General features: G+C 45.3%; 1 protein-coding gene across 1 annotated transcript in view; it reads left to right on the top strand.

Annotated features, from left to right (window-relative positions):
* The window catches only part of LOC109315955 (glutamate receptor ionotropic, NMDA 2B-like), a 191,182-nt gene that overhangs the window by 112,821 nt on the left and 58,726 nt on the right, over nt 1–19,635 (top strand). The window contains exon 3 of the mRNA XM_019543918.1: nt 10,513–11,111. Within this exon, the coding sequence (XP_019399463.1) occupies nt 10,513–11,111 (599 nt within the window). The remainder of the gene's footprint in view (nt 1–10,512; nt 11,112–19,635) is intronic.

Here is a 19,635-nt window from a genome sequence, read left to right as displayed (position 1 = left end):
ATTTAGTTAGTCTGTCAGTGCAAAACTACTCCTGCCTTCTGCCTGACTTAAGATTTAACACAGCTAACTACCTCTGTCTTCACCAGAAAAACCTCTTTCTTCAGGCTTTGATGCCTTGCTGGCTTGAACACTTACATAATTTCCATTGAATCCAGAACTCTTTGTATGTTTTATCATTTGCCTTCTCTGCCTTAGTACTGCAATATGTTAGGCAAAAAGAAGAAAGACCAGAATATTTTTTTTCTTAGATTCATGGTTCTTATGAGCACTTCTGACCTATCCACACCTGGGAAATGTTGGAAATTTTGTGAGAGAAGCTCTCCAGCTCCAGAGAGGTTCAAATGGAGTTGGAGAAGTTGTTGAACTCTGAGTACTTCTCTAAAGGGAATCTCTAAGCCGTCTGAGACTTCCTCCCCACAGTTCATAATGAGAACAAGGGGATATTTGATGAAATGAAAGAGCAGTTAATTTGGATGTGATAAAAAGAAATAATACTTTGCACAGGATATAGTTGATTTCTGGAATTGGCCAATGACCTCCTGCCAAAAACTGCGACTAGGGTTTTAAAAGTGCTGGATAATTTTATAGCAGCTAATGACAGATATAGCTGTGCCAGCTAAAATACTGATCAGTGGAGAGTCATGATTTCATTTTTAAGGTGCCAGGCAAGAGTGTGAAGGCCAGATGAGAATCCCTATGGAATGGTATGATGTAATTTACTGGATGAATTATGAAGTAATTTGCTGGCCAGGTAATGAATTATTACTTTCTTTAAGCTACTGGCCAAATTGGGATGCTGCGCAAAATGGATTCATGGTCTGATCTGGTGTGGTAAGATGCAGGGTACTTGACTATCTGGTTCTGTAGTTTGCTGTGATGGGGCAGCATATAAGATACCTGATGCACTGTTAGTATAATTCATGACTAGGCATGGATCATCTGTCATCACTCGGTGGCCTAACCACCATTTTGTCTATATGTTCTAGACTAGACAGTAGTCATATCAAATGAATTATGGCTGTAACTAATGAACAGCTTTGTTTACTGGTGAGACGTCAGTTGCAGTACTGTATTCAGTTTTGAGCACCACGCTTCTTCAAGAACGATGTGGACTAATTGGAAAGAGTCCAGCTGGGAACCACAAAAATGATCAGCTATCTATCTAGAAAGTATCACCTACAGGGAAAGGTTGACAGAACTGAATGCGTTTAGTTTGGAGAAGAAAAGGCTAGAAGAGAATAAGTCTTCAAAAATGTAAGAAGCTACTGCAAAGGGCAGAGTTGCAAGCTATTTTCTATGTCCACTGGGGATAGAACAAGAACGGTAGTCTTAAATTACAACAAGGGATTAAACTTCAAGAAAAAAACTGTCCAGCTATGAGGGTAGTTAAGTGTGGAATCTCTGTGGCTGGGGCAGGGGGTTTAAGATCCTGATAGATGAGCGACTGTCAGGAATGTCTTCAGTATAGATGATTCTGCCTTGAACAGCAAGTGGGAGTAGGTCACCTCTTGAAATCCTTTTCCAGTCCTACTTTCCATGATTCTGTGCTTCCTATAAATTTTAATACTCTGATCTCCTGTGTTTTATGGAGTTATGTGGGCCCACAGAGAGAGAGTGGAATAGTCATTTTATCCCTAGGTAAGGAATATAGGGTGCCTTATGCCTTTCCAACATAGTGTAATTGGGATGATTCCCTGCAAATCCCTTGTCAATTGAAACATGACATAGAGCTTTCAGTCCCTGAGTTAGCTTTTAACATGACCCCCATTGACAACTCTGGGATATTCCTTGGTACAAAAACACTTATACTGTATTGTTGAATGATTGACTTTATGATTTCAGTCTGTAGTATTGCAGAGAAGTTGATGTCACAGTTGGACCTGGTGTAATCTGTCTGGTTACAGTACATGCATGTTCAGATTGACATGAGGCATTAATCCTTTTACTTGTAAGCCATGAGAAACATTTGGATGACAGGCAGTTTTGGACTCTCTACCTCAGTTGTCTTAAGTAGATACCAGGAACAGCTGTGTCTGTTGACTCTCCAGGTCTTTCATCTTTTTCCCCAGTGCCCCAGAGTGACTACCCCCTAATCAGGAGCTAGAAGAAGAGTAATCAACTCCCCACACTGCCCTCTGTTGAAGTATTACTGTTCAGCAAGTTCCTTACAATGTTCAGGTTGTCGGAACTAAAGGTTTTGGATTCTAACTTTATTGTGACATGTGAACAATGGTCAGTCAATCAGAGCTTCCTGAGAGACCTATGGAAGCTTTCTGTTTTATTATCCAATGAAAAAGAAATGAGTTAGAATCCTTACTAGGTAAGATCAACCAGGAAATGTGTCATTACACAATGGCACAATGCTAGGGTTCCCAACCTGCCTTTGCAATATGTTTGGAGAGTGTTTGCATGAGCGAGAGAGAGAGTGAGACCCTGCTGTGGATATTTTCCCCTCTCTGTAGAGTTGTAACACTTTGTCTGTGATGGCTCCAAATTCCTCAGAGCAACCTGATGAAATGACCTAAGTAAAGGGTTCACAGTTCAGCGATGCATCATATAGCAGTATACAGGGTATATTGAGCTTTTGAACATTAAATAAAAAAAAATTAAATGTGGGGAGGAAAAACAAATTAGCAGAAGATTCTGACTCCAGGCTAGCCGGAGGCAACGATGCATTTGTGGCAGGCATAAACAGGAGTAAATGAACACTTAAGCAAGAAAGATACCATCTTTGTGTCAGCTCTGCTGTAATAAACAGGACTGAGAAATATAGAAAATGTAATTATAAAACTTTGTACTTCTATGGCATCTTCCATCAAGAACAATGAAACTCCTAGTGAATTAAGTGTTCTTTCAGGACTGTGGTGAGTAGGTAAATGGTGGTGTCTCTGTTTTGAAGACAGAAAAATAGGAGTTCAGAGATTGAAGCCTCTTCTGAAGTCTGCCGTCTTATTTGATTGGTGTTCCTTTTGCACCCAGGAAATCTGTGGCAAGCTGGTCTGAGGCCTGGAGAAAAATGGGGCCCTAAATGATTTGTTCACAGTTAAAGAGGGCATTTGTGGCAGAACCAGATTTTTATTCTCTTGACTCCTGGTGCCATGTTTAGGCCACAAGAGCAAATTCTGTCTTTCATCGTGAGAGTGGAGGGGAGAGGTAGTGGAAATGGAAGGAAAGATTGGTGGCCTGATTCATCAGTTCGCCATGGGCAGCCCATTCCAAACAGGACCATGAAAGAAAGAAAAACTGGAGGAGGGTAGGCTTAAGTCTCCCCCTGTAAAAGAGATTGTGAATACTATGTTTAGGGAAACTCTATATAGCCAATGTAGACCAGGTCCTTAGGAGGACCAATGGAAAAGGGTGGAGATTTTATCTTGGACTTTTCTATCAGACTGGCTCTCACAGGCTCTGAGGAGCAAGGGTTGCAAGCCACTTCTCTCTGGGCCAGCAACTTTACCTGGAGGAACTTCCTGAAGTGTGATATGACCTGTATGTACTCCTAGCATGAGTTACAGCATCCTAACTTGGCATCCCTGGGCACAGTGAGTGTCATAGGAACAAACCACTGGATCTTAAAGCAGAAACATTCGATACCTAATTTAAAGGGCCCCAGCCCTTAGCCTGAACCCAGAAGCAAAATCATAAACCTCTATTGGGGTTCAGCTGTAAGAGCAGGACTAGAGACTCAGAGTAGAAGAGCAGGTTATGTAAAGAAAACCTAAAAAAGGTAAAGATGAGTTTCTGTCTCATGAGTTTACTAAATTTGAAACCATTTTTCTGAGTGGACGGGCTATAGTTCTTGCAAAAAGCTGATTCAATGCACCCCTTCCTGGGGCTTGAGAAACTTCTCTGCTTGTTTTAGGGTGTTTGCAAAGCTGCACCATGCAAAGAGACTGAAATCAAAGACATTTTGGCTCAGCGGTGAGATGCTGTTGTCTGTACAGCAGTAATTGCTTCCTCCTGCCTAGGGAATCCAGAGAGCTGATAGAGAGGCGCTTGTGAGAAAAGCACCCCTAGGGGCCTCTCCTGCCACATCTGAGGCAAACGGCTTGTTAAACTGCAGTGATCAGCTCCAATTGATCCAGCTGCTGAGGTCTGAGGTGCTTCTCTGCAATGAGTGTCACCTGCCACCCTCCCAGAGGTCCCTCCCTGTGAGAGAGATGAATGCCCAGAACACATTGTGGAAAACTCTGAGCTTCAGCTAATACAGTCCCTGCCTGATTCTTGCATTGGAGGGGAAGGTATTTGGGGACTACAAAGGAGATCAAGTTTCCTTTGTGGGCACTGGTTACCTTCTACAGAGGCATCTCTGTAAAATGTTCTTTATCTCTGGGTCACCATCTCCCCCACCCAATCTCCCTATCAGAGGGGGTTAAATACTAGGGAGGGAGAGTGGCTGCTAGTCCTAGCAGCAATAACTTTAGAGCAGATTTTCTGTGGGAAGCCATCTGTCAGCTGGAGAGCGTGCTATGTCGATTGATCAGCTCCACCCCCGGTTCAGCTCGGCAAAGCTACAGATCCCTGACCTTGCAGATTTGAAGTGGTGAGTTTCCATTATCTCTGGAGGCAAGGGGATCATGTGCTGGAGTTTTTGCTTTCTTAGTTCAATCTCTCTCTCCTTTTTTTTTGTGGGGGAAGGAGCTACATTCTACTGTACTTTGCTGTTCCCTACAGCCATGACCAGTAGATGCCATTTGGCTCACTGGTCAGAAAGATATGTGAAAAAGTGACTGCAGGGATAGGTTGTTTGAGTTCCCCATTGACTATGTGGTCTTCTAAGTGTCCCTGTCTCCTAATGCTGATACCAAACTTTGTTCTTTAACCATATTTCTAGATGCTGGCAGCTTTAATATCAAAAGTTGGCAGCATAAACCAAACACTACTGGGAATAATAAGCTCCATGTTCTTTTGTGGAAAGTTCAGAAGTCTAGATGGGGAAAATGTATTCTGTAGCCTCTAAGAAGCCAATGCAACAATACTAATTTTGCATTTTTCATCTTTTTGTGTAGAGACGTGTGACAAGAACTGAACCGCTACTTAAGATCAAGAACTGAACCGCTACTTAAGATCAAAAACTGAACCCTGACACTAGGGCTCCTATGCACGTGCATGGAGCCTGGATTTCCAGCGTGTCGGAGCAGATTTGATTAACCGAGCCTGCAGGAGCACGGGTGTTTACGTGCTCTGGCAGTCACATGCATCAGTATCTGATCGTGTCTCTGTGCTGAAAAAATGGGGGTTGGGTGCTTTGAAATAAAACACATTTGAGCTTTAGTTCAAAGCACCCTGCTGCCATTTTTTCAGTGCAGGGAAACTGATACACGTGATGTGTGGGCACTTCTTAATTAGTGTGGCTTGCTAATTAAAGCAGCTGGCGCCGCATCCCATAAGGTGTAAAAACGCCCTTGTGGACAGCTATCCCCATCCCTTAACTATAATCCAAAACTTCTCTCTATTTTAGTCTTCTCTTTCTTTCCCAGATTAGCAACTTGATATGTTTGGAGCAACTTGATATGGTTGATATGGGGACAAAGGAAATATTGTGTTATTTAAAAATATGTATTTTTATGTTTTTTAAAAAAGTTTGTATTGAAATTTTCCATCCACCTCCAGCCAACAACTCAAGTCTGATTTATTGTTAGAGAAAACATCCTTATACATGTTGATATCCTCTCTTCCTTGAATGCTGAGCTGGCTATGCTCTGAAGAGTATTTTGGCCAACTGAAGTGCTGGGTTGATTAAGTACGAGGGAGTATTTTGCCAGGCAGAAAGCTGGACTGGCTTGAACAAGTCTAGTGCTCTTCATCTGAATTGGTTTCCTTCTCTTGCTGCTGCTATACTAAAAATGCAAGAAATTGCTCAAGAGCAATTACTAAATGCCTGGCCAGCTGGTCCATATTATCTCATTTAAAGATGGGCATGTGTTGGAGAGGAATGGTATGTTTAAGATTTAAATTTTATTTAATTTTTCTCTAATTCATTTTAACCCATATATTTAACAAGTTTTAGATAGTGTGCATCTTCCTTTCTCTCTCTCTCTAAGTCTCAGATAGAAAAGAGTGAGTCCTTCCTCAGCCAGGATGTGCAGGGTAGCGATTCATGATGGCTGCCCTGCACCTTCTAACTGTAGTATTTGACTGTTTAAAGTAATTGAATAGGTTCTTACTACCCATAACTAGTGCTGTGCTCTTTTTCCCTTCTCCCACATGTTGCTACAATCCTGAACAAGTCTTTTTATTCTGTTTTGTGTATATAACTTTTCAATACTAATAGGTTAATCATCTTCCACCCCCTAATTGTCATTTAGTTAGGTGATACATTTTTAGTTCTTTCAGTATTTCTTAGACAAATCTCCGAATACTGTGTGGCAAAGTCCCTAAATTCAGTGACACGCTGGTAGGAATTATGGAAATTCTGTAGCAGCTGCTCTTAAATTTATAAGAATAGATTTTATTGAATTAAATGTGAAAATGAATAGCAACCGCATCATAATCCTCTATGTTGTTTCTACACTAAATATACTTTACAATGTCTCCACAATATTAGCATTCAGTATGCAGCAGATAGCCACTTTTAGCTTTCAGAGGTAACATCTACTGAAAGCCCTTAGAGCTGTTTCTTCTTATGTTCAGGCAGATGCTAGTGCAGTGGTTTTACACTCAGGTCACATTTTCATGCTTTCACCACAAGCCTGAAGGTTAGAAATGTGTCTTTTTAAGGAAAAATTAGATTTTTGAGCACAGTTGTGTGGCAAGGGATGAATACTTTGGCAGGTTTCAGTCACAGAACACATGGGACAGACCTCACATTTATTTACCTTGGTTATTTGTTGTTGTCCTCTAACATTTCTCCAGTTGTTCACCATCTTTCTTGTTTTTTGAGACGCTCAGAGCTATATGCAGTACCCTAGGACTGGTCTTAAGAGTATCATGAGAAACAGAGAGAAACTTGGGTGAAGGAGCTAACCTCAGAAGTGTATAAATATCAAACTCTGCAAACATTTTTCTATGTGGCTCTTGGAACAGATCTTTTCAGACCTTTAGGCTAGGGGCAGACATTACACATAAACCAGTTTAAGTGATCAGAAACTGGCTTAAACCTCTAACAGAATGGGCATTCAATGCACATAAACCAGTTTCAAAATGACCAAAACCAGTTTGAGAGAAACCTGGTTGAATGTAATATCAGACTTGACTGATTTGGCTCAAACTGGTTTATGCAGCGTCTGTCCCAGACCCCTTGCTGGTTTAAGATAAACCAGACACCCCTGGCATCCCAGCATGCTCTCTGGGCTGGGTGGGGCTCTCTGCTCCAGCTGCAGGGCTGACCCCACCCCTCTGCTCTCTAGCTGGAGCAGGTACTGGCCCTAGCACCAGCTGGTATGGCCCCATTAAAGCAGAGTAGGCAGGGAGGGGGTTAATTCCTCCCTCCTTTCTCTCTTCCCCCACTGCAGCTGCAGTCAGCCTGTCTGCCAGGGAGCAGATGGGAGGGGGATGCAGTGGTGGCCCCTGGAGCTGCCAGAATCTGGCTGCAGGGAAGGGGCAGAGGGAGGAATTAACCCGTCTCCCTGCCTCCTTCACCTTAATGGGGCCATGCTGGGTAGGTTGTCTCAGAGTTGGGAAGGGGGCTCTGTTCTGTGCAGGTGGGACTCTTCCCCTTCCTCCTCCTCCCAAGGTGAGGGGGATGACTCTGAGGTCCTGGATGGGGATTCTTCCTCCTCCTCCTCGTCCCAGGGTGGGGAGGGGGACTCCTCCTCTTCCTCCCCTTCCTGTACCTGCTGCTGTGCTCTGTTCCACAGTGGGGGGAACTCTTCTCCCTCCTCCTCCTCCCTTAGCGCTGCACCAGTGTGTGTGTGGGGGGGGGGAAGGGAGCGGAGCCTGCTTTATCCCTGTGGCTCTGCTCCCTGAGCCTCCAGCAGGGAAAAGTCCTGCACTAGAGTCGGCTGCTTCCCCCACTCCCTGCTGTGCAGGGCCTGCATTCTGCCAGGAGTGGAGGGAGCCCTTCCCTTGCTTCCCTGCAGAGTCCGGTACCCAGCTTCCCTGCCGTGTGTGTGGAGCTGCAGGCGTGGTGCAAAGCCATGGGGATAGAAGCTGCTGGGCAAGCTGCACAGGGTTGTGCTCCTCGCCCCCAGCACAGTGCTGGCTGCCTCTGTAGAGGCTCGATGCTACACCTGCAGCTCTGCACTCAGAGGGGAAGCCCCATGCTGGACTCTTCAGGAAAGCAGGGGTGGGGCTCCCTTCACTCCTGGCAGACTGTGGGACTTGCATAGTTGGGAGTGGGGGAAGCTGCTGGTTCCAGTGTAGGGCTTCCTCTGCTGCAGGCTCAGGTTTGGGGAGCAGAGCTGTGGGGATAAGGCAGGCTCCACTCCCTCCTCTCATGCGTGAACTTCCTGACCTCCCCACCCCCGCTGCTGCCAGGCAGTGGGGGCTGCATGCCATGAGGGGGAAGTGTGTGGGGGTCCCTCTACCCCCACACCCTGCCCAGCTGAGCTCCATGTTCCCGCTGCCCTTCTGGGGGGAGGAATGGGAAGGGGAAGAGTTCTCCCCAGCATGGAACAGAGCTTCCCCCTGCCCTGGGTGGGTAGAGTCAGGGGAAGAGTCCCCCTCTGGGGCTGGGCAGCATCCCATAGAGCCCTGCCTCCCCAACCTGCAGATGGAGGGGAGGAGGAGGGAGAAGACACCCCCCCCCCCCCCCCCAACAGGGCTGCCCTCCTGGCCCTGTGGTGGTAGGGGAGGGGAAAGAGTTCCCCTTGGGCTGGGCAGCCATTTCTGCCCAGATTGTTCCCAGCTGCCAGAGAGCCACTGGGGTGGGTCTGCTGGGGCCTGGCCAGGCCCCCCTCCTCAGCTCAGCTTCCCTGTAGAAGGGAGGGCTGGTCTAGTGACCCTGGGCTTCTGGCTTGAGCCACTGCACATATGTGCTGAATGTCTATCCACTTGCAAAGCGGTTCACTCTCTGCAAAGGCTGAATCAATTCAGGCTCAGGCTTTTTGAATGTCTGTCCCTAGCCTTAAAGTATAACACATAGTGCAGTTGAGAAAATGAAATTGATAGACTAAGGCTGGAGGCTGGGGCTGGTCCCCCATCCCTTGTCCACCCTGTGCTCCCATTCCCTCTTGGAGTTTCTAAGCTATGGAGTGTTCTGCTAAAGGAGAATATGGTTGAAATGGGTCCTCAAAACCTGCTTCTAGAAAGGATGGATAGATCCTCAAAGGAGTTTTAGTTTGCTGTGCCCCAAGTCATTTAAGCCGCCGAATTTCCTACAGCAGCTGGAATTAACGTGTAATACGCTGCCAAGGCATGCAAGCACTGACACCATTAAAATGCTGCAAAAGCATTTAGCCTGCTTTAAAGGAGACTAGACTTGGTAGTAATCCATTCTTTACTCTTTTCCAAACTTCAGTTGCGTGTAAACTTATACGGCATTTATCAGTTTACTATGTTCAGTGGATTCCTTTTGACTTGACATACCTAACTGCCACTTCTAGGCCTGGTCTTCTGGCTAATTGAGAAGAGGAAGGGCTGCTGTTTCATTCCTAAAAATGGTAATTGATTTTGAATAGTGACTTTATTATAATATGAATTTCTTCTGAATACCAACATTTAACTCTACCACTTTTTATTAGGGACTTTGCAATTGACTTTAAAGGGTATAAGGCTAGTCCACAATAGAGCCTGCTCTGAAAATAAATTCCTTTTGAATGTGGTTCAGACAAATGCAGGGATTTAAAATTTCATTGGACTAGCAACAAACTGTAAATCTAATGTCTTGTGAACCACCAGGACGAAAAACGCTTGCACTGTGATTCAGTAACAGAAATCCATATAAAACCTCTTTCAGATAATATTATAACCTCCAAAACTGTTCAGTTCTTGTTTTCTTTTGTGTAAATATGGGCATGGTGATAACAGTATTGTAACGATTTTGATAGAAGGATATGAAAAGTTATGCCAATAGAAATATTAAAAGCTTTCATTTAAAACAAAGTATAAACAACATTTGCTGTGTAAAATGGTGATATGTCTGCTTTTTGGCAGTAATTTTGTATATCCAAGTTTCACTTGCTGTGAGTAGCTCAGACCCCACCAAAACACTTATAACGTTGCACACTAGAGTATCTCTGTTTATGTCAAATATGATGTTAGGATAAACAAAAAGTTAAGTCCATTAATCTCTCTAATTATGGAATGATCTGCATTTTCTCTTCATTTTTGACCACCTCACTTACATGCCATACATTCCTCTATCTCTGCCAAATTTGCTTCTAACCTTCCAGACCTCTGAGCAGATTTAAACAGCCACCGCTAAAAAGAAAAGAAGAAAAAGCACCATAAAAAGATTTCTTTTTTTTCCCCATTTGCCCAGCTCTTAAGAAGCCTTGAGCCAAGCCCAAACTCTGAAGTGAAGGGGTGCAACCTAGTTTTTTCTCCTTCCTCACTGGAATTGTCTATGGACTCTGATTATTATTTCTTTTGACCTGTTTTTGTTTTCTCTCTCTTCTTTTGGTTCTCTTCTAGGATGAGTCATCCATGTTCTTCCAGTTTGGCCCATCAATAGAACAGCAAGCCTCTGTCATGCTCAACATTATGGAAGAATATGACTGGTATATCTTCTCCATTGTCACCACCTACTTCCCTGGCTACCAGGACTTTGTCAACAAGATTCGCAGCACCATTGAGCACAGCTTTGTGGGCTGGGAGCTGGAGGAGGTCCTTCTGCTGGATATGTCCCTAGATGATGGGGACTCAAAGATCCAGAACCAGCTCAAGAAGCTACAGAGTCCTGTTATCCTCCTCTACTGCACCAAGGAAGAGGCAACTTATATCTTTGAGGTAGCCAACTCTGTGGGTCTGACAGGCTATGGTTACACATGGATCGTGCCCAGCCTGGTAGCAGGCGATACAGACACAGTGCCATCTGAGTTCCCAACTGGGCTCATCTCTGTCTCGTATGATGAGTGGGACTATGGTCTTCCTGCCAGGGTGAGGGATGGGATAGCCATAATCACCACGGCTGCCTCTGACATGCTGTCTGAACACAGCTTCATCCCTGAGCCCAAGAGCAGCTGTTATAACACCCAGGAAAAAAGGATATACCAGTCCAACATGCTCAACAGGTAAGGGGAAGGGTCAGGTAAGCATCACAAAGTAGGGGTTATGCCAGGCGTATGCTCTTCACATCAATTCTTGGGAATCATGTAACAGGCGAAAGTGGGGAGAACAGGTAGTATTTGTTGGAGGCTGGGCAAATGGAAGGCTTCTGGTGTGTGTTATGTCCTTTTGCACTGCCACCCCAACAGCTCTTTGTGGCAATGGCAGGCAATTCAGCATGGAACAGGAGCCAACATGCCTGGAAGGTGGATGGACAATGACAGCATAATACAAAAGTCTGTGGGAACTGTTCCAAGAACGTGTTTTCTAGTGCAAAAAGAATGAACCATAAATATCTCAATAGAAAGTCTTTTCATAAAAGGGTATGTAGCTGTAGGCACTCAGTGTGGGACTCTGCCCACTCCTAAAAGCAGTTGGGGCATTCATGGTTAGCTGCATCTGCACCAAACTCAGCCTCAGACTTGGGTCTCCTTGCTTGGGCAGGCTTCTATCATATACGGTAAAAGCTGTGTTATCCAGCACTTTATTAACCGGCATGCCGATCAATGTGGCAAAAGTGAAACCGGAAGTCCCACCATGGCGCTTCTGGTTTGACTGAGTCCCACTTCACTGACTTTGGACCACAGCCTGGATCAAAGCAGCCTGTATGGGCGGGCCCCCTCGCTGTCCCCTGGCACACTGACGCCAGGGAGTGGAAGCCCTGGCTCACCGAACACAGCAGGAGGGGCGGCGGCTGGAACAGGCAAAGACGCCTTTCAGATAATCGGCATATTTGATTTACCGGAACTCCCCATTCCCCATGGATGTTGGATAACACAGCTTTTACTGTATTTGGATTCAGAAGGTCTTGGGTTCCATTCTCATTGACAACAGGTTACAGGGGCTCCATCTAGGCACTGTCAGTGACATGTCATATGGAGATACCTGAGCTAAAGTGTTAGAAACAGTATGGCCATGTTAGTGTGCCATGCTATCTAGAGTAATGTTAGGGTTAATTAGCCCATGTAATGTAACACAGCTTCAAGGTATCTTTACATGGCAGCGTATTGTCATGTAGATATGCCTTTAGGTGCCAATCCAGAAGATGACTTGTGGGTGTAAATCTGAAGTGGAGATAGGCACTTACCTTAGATCACAGCTGCAGGGATGTCTGTACTAATCTCAAACATACACTTGTGAGTGTAGTATAGTCATACCTGAGCTAATGTTAAACTATGTAGCTTGAATACTGAGAGCTGCATAACTGTGACAGCAAGGATCTCAGCATGGACTGCAAATGTCACTCAGAAAATTGGATAAATACTCAAGTAGTTGGTGTGTGCTGCTGTGGCTATATTCCTGTTGGTACCTGAAGTAGCTATTTTAAAGCTAGTTTAGTTCATCTGTGAGAGCTGCAGTATAGACACACCTGTAGGCAACTAATCCCCTTCTCTTCAGCATTTCCAGTGAGCCAGTTCAGGTACCTGCCCACTTAGCATGCTGGTTTTCATGGATCCTATTCTAAGGCACCTATCTCTCCCTGTGCATTGCATAGGGAGACTTGCCACCTAAAAGTAGATGCTACAATACCTTAGTCTTTCTGTGGATCTGTCCCTAGATAATCTGCCGAAGCTTACAAAGAAAATCTATGGCACAGCCAGGAATTTAGCACTCTAATCCTAGAGATTCCTCCCTCACCCTACTGATCACAACATCACAGAAATCCAGGCAAGGAGATGTGAGTGGGAAATCTGAGAGGGAGGCAAAATCTACAATTGCCAAATGTATCCTGGGCTAATGGGCTGTCATTCTCTGGTGACATATGGCTCTGTCTTTTGTGTATAGACATCCTTGGGTAGGTTATTTCCGTTGCTGCAGGTGGACTAAGTCATGGAGAATCCAAGCTATGGTCTCAAAAAGGGGTTTCCAAAAAGAACACGGCATTCCTGTGGTTTTTTTCTTAAGCAGGGTAGGTCAATCCAGCATTGTCACTCACTGGCTTGTGTGCTCTGATTCTTTAGTTGTAATATGTAGCAGATGTCCAAGTTTTTTCAGACAGAGAATATGTATTTCTTAGACAATTAGTACTTGACTCTCACAGGTGATGAACATCTCAAACTCCCACTGATGCCAACTGGAGTGTTAGGTGCTCAGCACTTCTGAAAAATTAGGCCTTACTGATCAGCACAGTACTGTCTTGTAGTTTGACTAAATTGCATGCCATTTACTAGTAGCTTTTTACATCTGCTGTCATTTCTAGTTTACACTGATAACATATGTGTCTGATGTTTCTTAATTAAACCTCTGCATTGGAATCACAGCTGGATCATTTTTAAAGAGATGAAATTTGTTTGCAAAGAGGGTTGGAGGGTCTTTCCCAGTTACCTCAGGTAGAGGGTGGGGAAGGGAGAACAGCATTAAATTGTAGAACAAAATTAACAACAGAAGAAAACTTCCCTTCAAAGCCTAATACACCATTTATGTCAGCAGGAGACTGGCTTTCACTGCTTTGTCCAGTATCGTTTTATGTAGTCCTAGTGGTGGGGCTTGAGGGAAGAGTTTCTTTTAGCTCTGCTAGTACTTAAGCATTTTGTCAATTCATTGTTGTCAAGATTTTATCCTCTTCTTTGTCTCTTCCAGTCTAGCTTTTGTTGTCTCTACATCTTGAGAGAGTTTTAAGCTCATCAATAGCCTTGTCCTCTTCCTTCCAGCTGAACCTTAGAGTTCCTTCTCTGTTATTTTTCTGAATGAATGATTCTACAAGTGAATAGATACAAAGTTATCAACTGCCACTTGAAGGCACTGCTTGGCCTACTTTTTGAGTGGATACTGACTTTTTTTTTTTTTTTTTGGAAGCCCAAATATGTACTAAAAATCAAATGCTTATGTATGACCTGCCTGTAGAAAACCAAGTTACTTCAAGGTGTCTGAAGTTGGGCACCCGGACAGAAAATTATATTTGAAATTGTAGACTCTGCTCCTTCCTACTTATCTAACTCTTAAAAATCTTTGTCTTATCTTTATCAAAATTCAGCATGCGTCTTGATGCGCGATCCTCCATTCTGCAACTCAAACATTAGGGGAAAAGGGAGGAGGAACACACTGAGCAATTGATTCATAGCTCAACAAAGTCAGTGGGAAGGCTCCCATGAAGTTCAGTGGGCCTTGGATTAGGCCTTTTAGGTTAGTGGGACCTATATGCTAACCTTGAAGCACATGCTGAAGAGCTTTGCTCAACTGGAGTCTTAAATGATTTAAACCTGTTTATTTTTTATAGGTACCAATTAGTAAATGCTTTTCTTCATCCCTTCCATCTCAAAGGATCATTGAGTTTTCATATACGCTACACAATGCAATAAATATAGGTAATAGATATGTTTAGGAAAAGTGGTCAGACACTTTTACTGGACTGCAGTCCAGTAAAACACTAATAGTAGGGTTGCCAGTGGATCTCTGCAGGACTATATTAAGCCAGCTACAGCTAGCAGTTCCCCCTCAACATGCCTACACAGATTGGAGAAATGTATGTATGTGGGCACAGTGGGTGGGGATTACTGCAGTGCGTGCACGACCTGGTTACAATACATTGCCATGTAGCTAGCATTTCAGAAAATGCTGAAGCTAATCCAAAGTGGTTCAATTGCTTCAAATCCATAGCAGGGAGGCAACATGATGAAGGAATTTTCCTGTTCTGTCTTAGGGGGAGTGAAACGTTAGTCTAGAGAAAAGTATAATTTAGTTCAGCTAAGGCACATTATAAATTAAGGCTGTAAATCAGTCATTTCCCAGAGTCTGTGTTTAAACCCTGACTGCGTCTAGTCAGACTCTTTGAGAAGTTCAAGTTGTCCTGGGTGCGCTCATAATCATTTTCTTCTTGCTGTGCTCTCTATTGGTGTTCTACAGACCTAAACAAATAAAGGCATGGATGAAAGAAAGATGACAGAAAGAAAGGGGAGGAGAGGGAGGGAGGGAAATCACCTGAGCAAAGTTTAGTTCTTCATGTTTGCTATGGAGTTTGCCTAGAAACTTTCTCATCTTCCTTCACTGTAAGGTTGGTGAGAGGAAGCAGGTTATAAGGGAAAAGGCCAGCATACAGAGAGTTTGTGAAGGAAGGTTTGCTTGCAGAGAGGTGCAGTAAGAGGTAGGTATTGGCAGAGATTTATGACCCAGATACCTTGTTCTGGGCAGACCCAAACCTTCAGACTGACCACAACCTCTCCATTCAATAATAGGCAAATTCATAGATGTTAGGGTTGGAAGGGACCTCAATAGATCATCGAGTCCGACCCCCTGCATAGGCAGGAAAGTATGCTGGGTTCAGATGACCCCAGCCAGATGCCTATCTAACCTCCTCTTGAAGACACCAGGGTAGGGGAGAGCACCACCTTGCTTGTGAGCCCATTCCAGATTTTGGCCACTCTGTGTGTGAAGAAGTTCTTCCTAATGTCCAGTCTAAATCTGCTTGCTGCTAGCTTATGGCCATTATTTCTTGTAACCCCCAGGGGTGCCTTGGTGAGTAGAACCTCACCAATTCCCTTCTGTGCCCCCATGATGAAATTATAGGCAGCCACAAGGTCATCTCTCAACCTTCTCTTGCGGAGGGTGAAGAGGTCCAGGTGCCCTAGTCTCTCCTCGCAGGGTGTGGCCTGCAAGCCCTTAACCATACCAGTGGCCCTTCTCTGGACCGTCTCCAGGTTATCCACATCTCTCTTAAAGTAAGGTGCCCAAAACTGGATGCACTATTCCAACTGTGGTCTGACCAGTGTCTGATAGGGGGGAAGTATCACCTCCTTGGTTCTGTTTGTCATGCATCTGCTGATGCATGATAAAGTGCAGTTAGCTTTGCTGATGACTTTGGCACGGTGACGACTCATGTTCATCTTGGAGTCCACTAGGACTCCAAGATCCCTTTCCGCTTCCATGATGCCGAGCAGGTCGTTTCCTAGGCAGTAGGTGTGCTGGACATTTTTCCTCCCGAAGTGCAGCACTTTGCATTTCTCCTTGTTAAATTGCATTATATTGTTTTCTGCCCACCTGTCCAACCTGTCCAGGTCTGCCTGTACTTGTTCCCTGCCCCTTGGTGTGTTTACTTCTCTCCACAGTTTTATATCCTCTGCAAACATGGACAGCGTACACTTCACTCCCTCGTATAAGTCACTGATGAAAGCACTGAAGAGGTATTGGTCCAAGGACCGAGCCCTGCGGGACTCCACTGCCCACATCCTTCCAGGTCGATACTGACCCGTCCACCACCACTGTCTGGGTATGACCCTCTAGCCAATTTGCCGCCCACTGGACAATACGAATTGTATTGATACACAGTGACAGCAGATGAGAATAATGCAAAAATTCTATATATCTACCAGTCCCAGGGTTCACAGAGTTGAGGTAAGTCTGGCCAGTATGCACACTTCACTCTGAGGTTCTATCTTGAATGTCAGATTTCAGCAGCCAGGAGGTTGGAGACTGAGTCTGTGCCCCCCACCCCCTGCAGTGGTTTGGGTGAGATGGGCTTGTGGTGGCCTTCAGTTTCTCTCTCGGGGACCCTTTGCTGCTCTGAAATTCCTCTTTTTGTATCTTTTTTCTTTCTGTGATGACTCTTGATTTTTGAGCATTGCTAATTGATCTGTCTGTGGTTGTCATACTGTCCACGTTCTGTCCTGTTAGCATATTCCTTTGTTTCACAAACCCATCACATGCACACATCCTAATTTGGTCTGTTTCCCAAAACCAGAAATCCCAAGGGCTCTGCAGTTGGGCACTCTGACCTGGTACCACTTTTTCTCATGTTCTGAAACAGTGGGGTACATGTCTTTAATTTCCCAGCCTGTGTGTCTAGTTGCTGTTTGCCTGTAGCAGACACAGTGGGCCTTGAGGGAACTTTGTCACAAAACAGGCTTTTAGAAATAAAATTTACCCTTGCTGTTGCCTTGCACCATTAGTTTAATACAATATCTACTTAACCTATAAGCCAATTCCCAAAAGCAAGCCTCTAAATACCATTTCCTAGCTATCAGTAGGCAGTGGACTTAAGGGATGCAAAGAGATGTCTGGAGGCTGTCACAGTGCCAGAGCCACTGCTGCTGCCAGCTCTTCCTCTGCTTGCACCTGTGAGGGGTCTGTCCAGGCAGGACTGCTCACCATCAAGGCTTCTACCCAGGGACTAGTTTGATGCTGTGGAGACTGTGACTTGCAGGTTCCTTACAGTGACAGCCAAGTGGGGGACTGTCTGCAATGTGAGTGATGTCTCCTGATGGTGTCCCTCAGGAAGTAGGCAAGAGAGCTACAGGAGTGGGTGGCAAGGCTCCAAAGCATGCTCTGCTATGAGAACTTTATTAATTCAGTGCTGGAGGAGACCTCTAGGATTGTGGAGGAAGGATTGTGAGAGGCAGTACTAGACAAGGAAAAGGACATGGACTTCCAGAAAGGTGGAAGCTAGAAGCTTGTGACCTGTGGCAGAAGTCTTCATCCTCAATTGCAGCAGTTTGCCTGGAGAACAGATATGGAGCCCTAGCAACAGAGGAGAAGGAACACATTCCATCAGTGGAAGAGGCCAGGTCAGGCCTCCCCAAGGTTGGGAGGATTGAAACCACTGCCACCAAGAAGAAGTAATGGGTGATGGTGGTTGGTGACTCACTTCTGTGGGGGATGGAGATATCCATCTGCCAGTCGGACCTGTTGTCTTGGGAAGTCTGCTGCTTGCCTAGAGCCTGGATCCAAGATGTCATGGAGGGATAACTGAGACTCATCTGGCCCTCTGACTACTACCCCATGTTGCTCATCCACATGGACACCAATGATACTACCAGGGGGGACTCTGAGCAGGTCAGAATTGACTACATGACTCTGGGTGCAAGGATGAAGGGGACAAGGGCTCAGGTGGTGTTCTTGACCCTTCTGGTCAAGGGGAAGGGCCCAGGCAGGAGTGGACACATTCTGCAGATCAGAGTGGATGCATCCTGCAGCAGGGCTTTGACTTCTTCAACCATGGGATGTTCCAAGAAGAAGGATTGCTAGGAAGAGATGAGATCCACCTGACAAAGAGAAGGAAGAGTGTCTTTGCAGGTGAGCTTGCTAACCTGGTGAGGAGGGCTTTTCATTCACTGTGGGATGGAGACCAAAGTCCTGGGGGAAGTGGGTGATCTGGAGGAAGCAAGAGCAGAAGGAGTCAACAGGGGAGGCCGCCTCATTCTGTCTGAGAAAGTAGGGCAATTGGCTAGTTATCTCAGGTGTCTGTACATGATGAATGCACACAGCCTGGGAAACCAGCAGGAAGAATTGAAAGTCCTCACACAGTCACAGAAGAATGATGTGATTGGAATAACAGAGACTTGGTGAGAGAGTACTCCCTCCAGTCATACGAGCTGTCATGGATGAATATAACCTGTTCAGGAAGGATAGGTAGGGGAGAGGAGGAAGAATTGCTCTTTATGTAAAAGCCATATTGCTCAGAGGTATAGTATGAGACTGGAGATAGGCCACTTGAAAGTTTCTAGGTTAGGGTCAGAGAGGAGAGCAACAAGGGCGATGGTGTGTGGGAGGTGGGGAGGGGAAGAGGGGGAGTATCTGCTATAGACCATCAGACCGGAATGATGAGATGGATGAGACTTTCTTCAAATACTTAGTGGAAGTTTCCAGATTACAGGCCCTGATTCTCATGGGGAACTTCAGTTGCCCTGACATCTGCTGGCAGGGCAATACAGCAGTGCACAGGCAATACAGGAAGTTTTTGGAGAGTGTTGGGGACAACTTCCTGATGCAAGTGTTGGGGAAGCCACCTAGAAACTGTGCTCTTTTTGACCTGCTACTCACGATCAGGGAAGAGTTGGTGGGGAATGTAAAAGTGGATGGCAACTTGGGCAGCAGCAGCTATGAGATGATTGACCTCCAGGATCCTGAGGGAAGGAGAGCAGCAGAGTAAAGATCCCAGACTTCAGAAAAGCAGACTGGCCCACTGAAGGAACTCTTGGGCAGTTTCCCCTGGGAAGCCTGTCTGAGGGGGGGTAGGAGTCCAGGAGAGCTGTTTGTACTTTAAAGAAACCTTACTAAGACCTCAGGAGCAAACCAACCCAATGCACAGAAAGACTAGAAATTATGGCAAAAAACTAGCTTGGCTTAGCAGGGAACTGTTCAGTGAGCTAAAACACAAAAAGGAAGCTTACAAGAAGTGGAAACTTGGAAAATGACTAGGGAGGAATGTAAGAGTATTGCATAGGCATGCAGGGATGAAATCAGGCAAGCCAAAGGGCAGCTGGAGTCGCAGCTAGCAAGGAATGTGAAGGGTAACAAGAATTGTTGCTAACATACTTGTAGAAACCTGAGTTAGCAGGGGTCATCACGGAGCCGTTGGCCTGGCTGTTTGAGCATTTGTGGTCATCTGTCCAGGTGCCAAAGGATTGGAAACTAGCTAATGTGGTCCCAATTTTTAAGAAAGGGAGGAAGGAGGACCCAAGTAACTATAGGCCCGTAAGCCTCATCTCGGTGCTCGGGAAGATCTTGGAGAGAATCATCAAGGAGCATATCTATGGGGGCCAGCAGGGGAGATCATGT

Source organism: Crocodylus porosus, unplaced genomic scaffold (assembly GCF_001723895.1).
Source record: "Crocodylus porosus isolate Cpor-Errol unplaced genomic scaffold, CroPor_comp1, whole genome shotgun sequence".
Lineage (NCBI taxonomy): Eukaryota > Metazoa > Chordata > Crocodylia > Crocodylidae > Crocodylus > Crocodylus porosus.
This window is presented reverse-complemented; position numbering and strand designations above follow the sequence as displayed.